This window comes from Boleophthalmus pectinirostris, unplaced genomic scaffold (genome assembly GCF_026225935.1).
Source record: "Boleophthalmus pectinirostris isolate CB_2022bp ecotype Guang Dong unplaced genomic scaffold, ASM2622593v1 HiC_scaffold_10, whole genome shotgun sequence".
In the NCBI taxonomy this organism is placed as follows: domain Eukaryota; kingdom Metazoa; phylum Chordata; class Actinopteri; order Gobiiformes; family Gobiidae; genus Boleophthalmus; species Boleophthalmus pectinirostris.
In genome coordinates this window covers 15,586,523-15,596,369 of record NW_026570971.1, presented here as the reverse complement: position 1 = coordinate 15,596,369, position 9,847 = coordinate 15,586,523, and the positions used below count along the sequence as shown (strand labels likewise).

At 41.3% G+C, this 9,847-nt stretch overlaps 2 protein-coding genes across 2 annotated transcripts; both read right to left on the bottom strand.

The window, feature by feature from the left end:
- Nucleotides 1-1,005: 1,005 nt before the first annotated feature.
- On the bottom strand, nt 1,006-2,324 carry LOC110155650 (glutathione-specific gamma-glutamylcyclotransferase 1-like). Its single transcript, XM_020919799.2, has 3 exons — nt 1,920-2,324; nt 1,794-1,829; nt 1,006-1,596 (listed from the first exon to the last, which is right to left on the bottom strand). Exons 1-3 carry the CDS (start codon nt 2,088-2,090, stop codon nt 1,183-1,185), a joined length of 621 nt encoding a protein of 206 aa, XP_020775458.1. The 5' UTR covers nt 2,091-2,324; the 3' UTR covers nt 1,006-1,182.
- Nucleotides 2,325-3,063: 739 nt separating this feature from the next.
- LOC110155574 (delta-like protein 4) lies at nt 3,064-8,398 on the bottom strand. Its single transcript, XM_020919705.2, has 11 exons — nt 8,007-8,398; nt 7,674-7,925; nt 7,508-7,565; nt 7,081-7,344; nt 6,407-6,467; nt 6,147-6,277; nt 5,859-6,028; nt 5,420-5,639; nt 4,589-5,327; nt 4,357-4,465; nt 3,064-4,280 (listed from the first exon to the last, which is right to left on the bottom strand). The coding sequence occupies exons 1-11, from the start codon at nt 8,058-8,060 to the stop codon at nt 4,275-4,277; spliced, it is 2,064 nt and encodes a 687-aa protein (XP_020775364.1). The 5' UTR covers nt 8,061-8,398; the 3' UTR covers nt 3,064-4,274.
- Nucleotides 8,399-9,847: the final 1,449 nt, after the last annotated feature.

Here is a 9,847-nt window from a genome sequence, read left to right as displayed (position 1 = left end):
TTGGGGAGGCAGTGGAGTTGGTCTGAGTAGCTGGCACCTTCCTTTATAAACTGTACATGCTTTAGTTATATAATGAGTGTCCAGCCTCTGCATGTGCCTTACATGTGTATTCTGTGTACATGTCTTGTTCAACCTTTGACCCACTTTCTCTGTGATTTCTAAGAATATAGAACAGTGAGCCACTAGGATGGGTCTGAAAAACTTGTTGGGTAAAATCACTTTTTTCAGCTCAGAACGTGCACATGTTTTTGCAACGTGAGCAGACAGAAACCCTATATGTACCCCTCACTCCCCAGCCAAGCACGTCCAGGGTCTGTCAAGCTGCACAGTATATATACTCTATATGTTCAGGCTTGTTCTAACTTGCTGTTTGTTTCAGCTTTCTTTAAAATATTAAAATGAAAAACATGTTCAAAACATGTTCAATACAGTTACAAATTACAGGTTGTGTTACAAATAGCAAGATCGGGTTAAACAGAAGGATCTAGTTGTGCTAGATTTTGTTAGTAACTATTTGTATCTGTCTAGCAAATATGACAAATATGAAAAAATTTCATTTCATCATAAGTACAATGTCACTTATTTTTTATTCAGAAACTGTGTACGGTCTTCACTTAAAGACATCTAGACATTTAGAAAGCAAATGTTTGTATGACTGTGGTGATGTCAAAATGTCCATTACAATCAGTTGTGTAAAATAACAAAGTTCTTTATTATATAATGACCCTGTTTGTCAATGTTTGCTGTGTAGTGGCTGCTCTCAGGGGAGGTGCCGTTTTGGCCAGAGGTGGTGGTGGTACATTCTTGGGTCATGTGATTCAATTGGGAGGTGTTACTGTCTGCTGTACAAGCACCATAGAAATGAAAAGATATATAATGTTTTTCAAATCTTTTATTAAAAATATATATATATCTAGAACATTGTGCAAACGTCAACGCAAAACAATTTTCTCAACAGTCTTTACCTTTAAGGCACTGTATACCGAGTACAATAATTCTTCATATTGACATGTCAAGACTAAGTTAGGTAAAAAAAAAAAAAAGTGTAAATGCCCTAAAGATCCCAGTAGCACAAACATGAATACATATGAAGTTTGCTTTGTTGCCCAGACCTGCCAAGGAAAAAGCTCACAAAATTCCCATTTCCCTTGAGAACTAAGTTTGTATAGAGACAATTGTTCTTTATTCAGCCCCTACCAGCACAGGCATCTGTGGTGGGTTTTCACTTTCTCTGCGGACAAAGTTCAAAGCATGTTCTTCAACTGTAAACAGGTGATGGTCCTCTACGCCTGGACAGTACAGCCTCATGAAATTAGCCAGGTGCACCAGGTATTCTATGTTAGGGCCGAGGGTTCCTTTGCGGCTGGCGATCTGAGTGGCGATCTCAATGTCAGGAGCAGGGCCCAGGTATCGGGGGTTATCAGGAGTGGCGATGTAGACCAGGGCGAACAGGTTGCTCTGGCCCCTCTCCCTGGGGATAAACTCTACTATCTCTGTGATATAGCTGCCCATCACCACTTCACGGATGTTTAGATAATGGAGGGTCTCTTCTATCTGAGGACCAGGCACCTCAAAGGCCACTCCCCATGTGCATGCCTGAAGAGACAACATTGAATATGAATAACATCATTATTACCGTGTCATTCGTGCAAAAATAAATTCACATGTGGAGTATTTAAATGTGAGAATCTGAGTGTAATAAAATATGTAGGTTAAACAAGTTACAGAATAATGTAGTTATGAATTTATTATATATGTAAATGAGTTAACTGGTCAAGAAAGAGATGACTTACTTCTTCATCTTCTATCAGAGTGACCACTCTTCCTGGCTGTAAAAATCAGAAACATGGGGAATCAAATACTAGAACAAAAACATACTAGTTGCTATTCAATTTGAGTAAAAATATTAAAATTCTCACATTTTCCTTGCTCCCTCTGTAGAAGTCATCTCCATGCCAGAAGCGTCTTTTATATCCTTTAATAAAGCCAACTGTACTACTTTTGTAGGTAAAGTTGGGTTTCCACAACAGGGAGCCATATCCAAATATCCATAAGCTACTCTTCTCCTCTATGATATCCTGGAGTTTCATCTTGTTGCGTCTCAAGATGAACAGACAAAGGCGCTTGAAGCTTTTTCTGTCAACAAGTCTTCTAGCTGGAAGGTCTCTTTAAGGTGTCCTCTTGTCTTGGATTATTGTACATTTGGAATTTGCGTTTTTATAGTCTAAAAGCCGAGGTAATCTTTCAACACATTCCAAAGTGTTGAAAAGTAGCCGTATCAAAAGATAGTATAAGGTGCCAATACTGTCTGTCTGTGAGTGTCCTGTTCCTCCACTGTACACGTGTTTATGTTGTTCAGATCGCTTTGGTACAAGATGACCTTAACCAATCAAATCACACTGGAGGCGGGACTATTCTTGAACCAACCAATCCTCTTCTTTTACCGCAATTCCAGTCTTGTGAATAATAAAAACCTCAGGCCTTTTTGAAATCAATGAGTGGTTCTTGAAGTGACCTGCGTATCTGTCTCGATACACTCACTCTTCCGATAGGCTATTTACAGTCCTTATTATGTGTTTTTTTGTTGTTGTTGTTTTTACTTTGCCTTGTTAAATCAATTGAAGTACACCATTTTAGATGACACAACAGTAATTTTGGGGGCACCTGCACCAGTCTGTGATGGTCGCTGTGGTAATTACATTATCTATAAATAGACCCATTGAGTTGCAGTGCTTGGGCCTGCGCTCGCTTAAGCTTATTAGTCTCTGGTTAAGATTAGATGAGGAGCACTCCAGTGGATGTACTGACTGCAGAGGCTATTATTGGAGATCATCTTGAGTAGGCCTCTGTCTGATCAGACTTTCCCTAAACGTAAAGGAGAATTTTGAGGCTCACGTTCAGTTGTTTTGTTTTTCGCAGTCTAAGCTCGCTGCCCCCGAGTGGTGGCAAATGGCACTACATTCTGAGCAATTAACACATAAAAATAGTTTAATTGATCCCACTAAATTATTTTGCTTTCTAGTTTGCTAATTTAAAAAAAGACACAATATAATGATCATTCAGTAGAAAAACACAAATATTCTTTATTTTCACATACAATTTTAAAATATAACTTTTTGTTAAAGTAATATGTCTATTGCTGCCCGCTTAGTGATGTATGCATAGTGACTTGACATCACGTGGCTGCAGATCTCGTGGACATAATCATTAAGGCCAAATATGTGTATATTTCTATTAGACAATGAAGCCACACCAGCCCTTGTGGGACACATTACTAGATGATTCCAGGATTGAAACACATTACTATGCAATGACATGTACACCCAACCATAAAATAGCAACAAACAAACAGTGTACCAGATATGTATTCATTGTTTTTATCAGAAATATTAACATTAAAATAAACAACAACAAATTAAAATAAACCACCTTTTGGGGTGAGTTGAAAACATGTACAGTACAAGTCATAATTCTATTCTCATCATATAAATATACACTATATACAAAATAATCTTATATAAAACATAAAGATCAGTGCTTCATATTGTTAAATTACTCATGAAATACTAATCATACAAAAACATTTAAGTCATATTTATTGAAGGCGTCCTTGGTAAAAAGAGAAATTTTTGCATAAGGTAAAACAGTCTTGTGTATCCCTGCACTCTACGGCCACATATAATTTTTGATCTTTTAAAATTAACTCTGTATTTGTGTGCAAAGTAACGAGGGTAAGGCTAGGCACAGGCTATTTTCTTTAAAAGTATATTTAAATAAGGCTTTTTGTCAGTGTTGCATACATTCTTCTTAAAAAAGATTCAATTCACAAACCTAATGAACCGTCTACAGTAGTTTGTCTCTTGATTTAGCAAAAGGCTGGTCTGAGTTTGCATAGAGGCTAGAAGAACCAAAATGGCTCCTATCAAAGCCCTGTTGGCAGTAAGTTGATTTGTTGATTGCTGATTACTGCACTACAGTGGGGTGCTCCATCAAAAGGGCAATCTTCTTGTCAACAGTGTGCAGTTGAAATGTCTTGACCCCGGCCCTCAGATGAACTTGGACAGGGTATGAAGGCGAGTTCAAAAGTCTGATTTGTTTATTTTTCCTCTTTACATTCTCACAATAGTTAATAGTTTTAGTCCTATTGCATTTGAAGAGCACAGTGACTCCATCCAGTTGTCAAGTTTTCAAGAGCAGCAGCTTACAATTAAATAAATCCAAGTCTCTCTTCATTTGTAAACAGTCCACAAGAAATGCAATGCAAGTCCCCATTATTATACCTGTAAATGACAACATACAAAGTCAGAAATCATGCAAACACATCAAGTCAATATGGTTTGAAAAAGAAGAAAATACCTCAGTTGCAATAATGCATTCATTTTTCTCCTCTGCTATCACAAAGACAGACTGGTACATTGAATCTCTGGAAGAACATATTGTTGATATTCGACACTCAGGCCTTTCTCTGGAAACAAAACAAACATAAGGGTCAAGTGGGTTCATATTAGATCACTCTTGTATATTATATGTATTTATAGTCTTTGTTCTGTACAGAAGATGTGTAAACAAGGCTAATAACTATTCTTACCTGTACATTTTTCTAAAATGGTGCTTGTCTTCTAATGTCTTTTCACAGTTTTCTTCTTTGTCCAGATAGGACAGTTCATCCTTGTAAACCATGGACATTTTATAATCCGGGTGGTAGTGATTGATGTGTTTATGATTAGACTTGTCCCTGGTACAGTCCACCTCCTGTTCCATCTTTTTATTTGTGTTCTTCAGCTCTACTGTAGAAATAAGGTTCTCTTTCTGATGATCAACCTTGGACAGGTTGTTGATAGTCTCTGACTTGTGGTGATCAGTTCTTTGTTTTTTAATATGACGTAGTCCCAAGAAAACCATGCAGAAAAATACTGCCAGAATCACTAGTCCAATTCCCACACCGATGGCGGCGAAAGTAACTTTGTCCCCGTATTGCCAGCCTGTCTGACTCCTGGACTGGTTGTGGTTTGGTTCATGGTTCTGGCAGAGGGGGCCACTGTACCCTGTGGGGCAGGTGCATGGGTGCTGACCTCTGGCTCCGCTAGTACAGGTCCCTCCGTTGAGGCAGGTCTTTGCTCCACAGAGCTGTGTGGGCCTATCGCAGTGGCGGCCACTGAACCCCAGGGGGCAGGTGCATGTGTAGTCATTGATGCGGTCAGTGCAGGTGGAGCCATTAGCACAGGGATTGCTGGCACACTCATTAATGTTGATTTCACAGCGTTGTCCTGTGAAGCCTGAGCGACAGCTGCACACTCCGTAGTTTCCGTGGTTCACACAATGACCACCTGTGAAAAAAACAAGTCCAGTGAATCAATGCCTATATGTATCAGAGACATACTATAAGAATTTATGACATGTTTTGTGTGCGTTGTTTTACCATTAGCACACTGCAGTGAAGTGCATCTGTCCATCTTCTTCTCACAGTTGAGTCCAGTGTAGCCTGCTGGACACTCACATGTGTAACTGTGTCCATTGTCCTGCTCTTTGCACTTGCCCCCATGAAAGCAGGGTTTGTCTGCACAGGTCAGCTTCTTGTGTTCACAGTGTGGCTCCTCGTAGCCCGGTGGGCACACACATCTGTACCCATCCTCTGAATCCTGCAAACAGACAAATATAAGATCTATCAAAAAGACTTAACAATGTCAATGGAAACTAAGCCATCCTTAGTTCTATTTACAGGAGTTCCCTGTGAACTGGGTCATTTTGTAACTTGACAATCAATAGCATCCTCTTGTACTAGCAGATAGTGCTAGGCAAAAACAAAAACAGGAAGGCGTGTGTTGTGGGAAAGGAGAGAGAGGGACTTCCGGACTCACCACGCAGTAGCCTCCATTACGGCAGGGCTGGCTGTCGCACTGCCTAACCTCCACGTCACAGTTGACCCCGGTGAAACCTGGCAGGCAGGTGCAGGTGTAGCTGCCCTGGCCAGTGTTCATACAAGTGGCCCCGTTTGCACAAGGTTTGTGATGGGTGCAGTAGTTCAAATCTACAAACACATGGATGAAAACATTATATAGTGCTCTGCTGTTTACACTGCTAACATTTCTTTGTGAGCGAATATTTTGCCTTTAAACTGCTGCAGTTAGAAACATGATATAAATTACCCTGATCACAGAAGATTCCTCCCCAGCCTTCTTTGCAGGTGCACTGCCCCGGCTTTGTGCAGGTACCATGTTTACAGGACGGGTGAAGTTTACACACATCACAGAATAGCCCCTGCCAGCCCTCTCGACATCTGCTCAGACCAAAGAGAGTTATGGGTTAATACACCCAGCATAAGTCTCCCAAAAGTCACATCCATTTAAAAACTTGTATCTGACATTTCTTCATTAAGTGTTGGTTTAGGCCTATACTTGTCACTCACCTGCACTCTCCAGGAACCGTGCAGTTTCCATTTCTTTCATTGCACCCCTCAAGACAGACAGCTGTATAATAAGAAGATATACATTAGCACAGTTAAATGAGCATGAAGCTTTGTAATTAAGTGTTTAGTGATTATAAATGTTTCTTTCTCCCATTATAATCTATTAGCAGGCTGTTTAGTAATAAATGGGCATTTCTAAAGCTGTAGGCTCAAGGCAGTGTGCCATTGATTTTAAATGGTATACGGCTGGTTAGTGGTGAGCAGATGCTTGTTCTCCTAAAGCAGGACAGCTGCCCTATTGTTGTGGCTGGGCAATGCGAGCCGTGCGTGCAGCTGCCGCCTGTGCCCGTTCAACAACAGCCAACAAAAGAAGCCGCAGTTAAGTGGCGCGTGGCGGCCGATAATGCCGCGATTAACCTCGGCGCGTGCTGCCGGGCGTGGTCCACGCGTAACCCGGATTAAAGGACGCACGCGCCCTCCACGGTGAAAGTGGGCCCCTATTTCACCCAAATGGCACTGCATTTCACCATTGACCAAATCCGTCAACGCAAAGGCCAAATTGTGTTTTATATGCTATGATTTATAGTCGGCCATAAATGAAGCGATTGTGTTCCAAGTTAAGTAACCTAACCTATAGCACACACAAATAAAAGTCACTTTTCACTCTTGCTTACGTTCTTGGCAGTATTCTCCCTTCCATCCCGGTCGACAGGCTATTTGCCCATCAGGCTTGCAGGTGTAGTGGCCAAAACGGTCGTCTCTTGGAGTGCATATTTTGGAACAAGTGTCCCCGTAGTAATTTTCATTGCAGATGAACCGGTAAGAGTACCTTAGCTCCGTCTGCGTGCCGCTTGCTGCCTCCTGGGACCACTCATGCCCTATTCCCAACTTTTTTTGGATGGCAAAAGAGCTTATCAAGAATTCAGGGTTGGTGGTGTCTGGAACAAAAATACATTTATTATCAGTATTTTATTATTCATATTCATGTATTTACTATATTTTGGTATCCAACCAGACACTGCCACTTAGCAATGCAAGAACTTAGAGCAGTAAACTATGCCATAGGAAATGCTCCCTCTAGCGGGTAACATGGGTCCTTACCTCCAGGCAGCCCCGTGGAAGGAGAATGCCAAGCTTCTACTATTAAGGAAAAAGCTCCCTGTGAAGAAAGAAGGGCAGTGCGTTTAAATACCGTTCTTATTTCTGTTAAGGTTATGATTTTAATAAGGCTTCAAATAAAATGCAAGTCAATATTTTGCCCAATTACCGGCCAAGTGAAGTTGAGCGGCAGTCGCAGTCGAGCGTTCTGCTGGATGCTGAAGGAGTCGGTACCCAGAACAGGTGTGGTGGCTCTACCGAACAAACATTTACCAGGAGAAACTACAGTCTGAAAGTTCTTTAGACAAACTGTGAAAAAAGTCCTGCAGCCACTTTTCCCGCAACTTAGTCCATTTGCGAGCGCACCATTAGTATTCTGAAAATGATGGAACTCCACTTCGAACACACCTGTTCCCAGAACCTAAGAAGATCACACATAAAGTTAGCAAATATAGACACTGAAAAACCTACATACTTGTGAATATTAAGGAAACATAAGTACCTGAGTAAGTACTGAAATAACTATTGAGAAGACCAGTGTGAACCAAACGGCCATCCTTTAGAGTTTAATGTGCGTATCCTTGGAAAATCTATATGTCCTCCCCAAAAACGCCTCTATTCCAAGATGAGACACCAAACAGCCTCAAATGTAAATAAATATAATCCTTCTTCCAAAGCCCGAGGGACGAGATCCAGCTGCACAAACCGTATCCAGAAGATGCAAAAAGCCAGAGTTATCCAATAGGTTAGAAACATAAAAGTAACGTCAATATCCACAAGTGCGACATTCTGCGGTCCTTATGTGGTCCATCCATCGTGCCGGTCAGGGGTTCGGGGTGCGTGTGTGGCGGTGCCCTGTGCTTGCAGTGATGTGAACGTGCGTGGGAGCATCAGCGTGTTGTGGGTCCCAATGAGAGTGTTTGACGTCCCTCCCAGTTTATATACGGGGTAGTAGTGTCTGGTGCCACTGGCAGTCAATAAACACCGCCCACTCCTCTTTTCTCCACTGTCAGCGCGGAGCAGCACGAGCGCTCACGTATGATTACAGACGTATATGTGCCACTGTGTCATCACTTTTCACTCGAACATGAATTATTACAAGCATAACATGTCCGAGCCGAGCTTTTCAAAATGTTTTGGTTTTACACACTGCGGTTTTGGGCACTTCAGTGGTGTGCAGCCAACAAATGTGACAGATTTAAAATAGCCATTTGGTTGCCACACATGGAAATTATTAGACTGTTAAGTTTTTTTTTTTTTTGTTTTTTTTTCTTAAACAGAGACAAACTGATCTCTGAGTTCGCGGTTCAATTAAGCTACGTCACAGTACGCGCGTCTTTACCCGCGCGCGCGATCTGACTGTTGTTTTATGGAGCTGACGCACTGACTTTTCTCTTTATCTACGAAAAACCGTATTATTATATTAGACTACTATTTTATCATTTAACTGGAGCCAATGCTTACTAAATGCAAAACGAGAATTATAAACCAAAAAGCAATCTGACATCAACTAATATTTAGGCCCTGTGACCGTTCCAGGAATGTCTTTATGATGCCAATCCACGTTTGATGCGTTGAATAAGAAAAATATACTGTATGCTTAGCTGTCTAACTTGTACTGGCACCCAGCTGTTTGGTCAAGTTGTTCCACTTTAACTCTTTCAGTACAATGTACATTCACACAGATCACACACATTGTACTATGTATGAAGCACAACATGGTTTGTTGAATGTAAAAACGTCCTTGAAAGTGTGTAATTGTTTCCAAAAGGAAAAGAAATGAGCAGCCCAAACAGTATTTTGACTGCTGCTTGTGCTGAGAAAATAAATCGATTGGCATGTATATTTCTATCACATGTTGCTCATGCTGCGCACAGCTATTGTTAGTTTTATCACATCTAGAGCAGGCTCACATGCGTGGGAGGATTTACTGTGGCAGTGAGGGAACGGGATCTAGAAAGTGTTCCCTGACCACGGAGGTCTCTGCCAAACAGCTCTCCTGCAGAGATAACTTCATCTGCTGCCCCCCACCTTTGACTTATAGGTTTGAGGTTCCACTTTGGACCCGAGACAATGGACTATTGAGTCTGGAGCAGTGTGAGTAAGAGGCCCAGACAGCTCACACCTCTACTGTACTCAAGCTGTGGTTCCCACCATTCACTGGATCACAGGCTCTGGCAGCGCTGCAATGTCGTTTTTATTTTTTTATTTTCACCATTACTCTTACATTGTGCTGGTCTAAAGTGGAATACTCAGTCCACCTGAAACAAGTATGTCTCATGCCACTGCTGTCCTCTTAACATACACATCAAAATATCCAAACTCTTCAATAATTGATGTGGT

What these genes read in the sequence shown, in the direction of transcription:
- LOC110155574 (XM_020919705.2), bottom strand. Translation starts at nt 8,060, where the DNA reads ATGGCCGTTTGGTTCACACTGGTCTTCTCAATAGTTATTTCAGTACTT. An exon ending in CGCTCAACTTCACTTGGCCG is followed by an intron (nt 7,566 to 7,673) that starts GTAATTGGGCAA and finishes CTTTCTTCACAG; the next exon opens with GGAGCTTTTTCCTTAATAGT. An exon ending in TTCCACGGGGCTGCCTGGAG is followed by an intron (nt 7,345 to 7,507) that starts GTAAGGACCCAT and finishes TTTTTGTTCCAG; the next exon opens with ACACCACCAACCCTGAATTC.
- LOC110155650 (XM_020919799.2), bottom strand. Translation starts at nt 2,090, where the DNA reads ATGAAACTCCAGGATATCATAGAGGAGAAGAGTAGCTTATGGATATTT. An exon ending in ACAGAGGGAGCAAGGAAAAT is followed by an intron (nt 1,830 to 1,919) that starts GTGAGAATTTTA and finishes TGATTTTTACAG; the next exon opens with CCAGGAAGAGTGGTCACTCT. An exon ending in CTCTGATAGAAGATGAAGAA is followed by an intron (nt 1,597 to 1,793) that starts GTAAGTCATCTC and finishes TTGTCTCTTCAG; the next exon opens with GCATGCACATGGGGAGTGGC.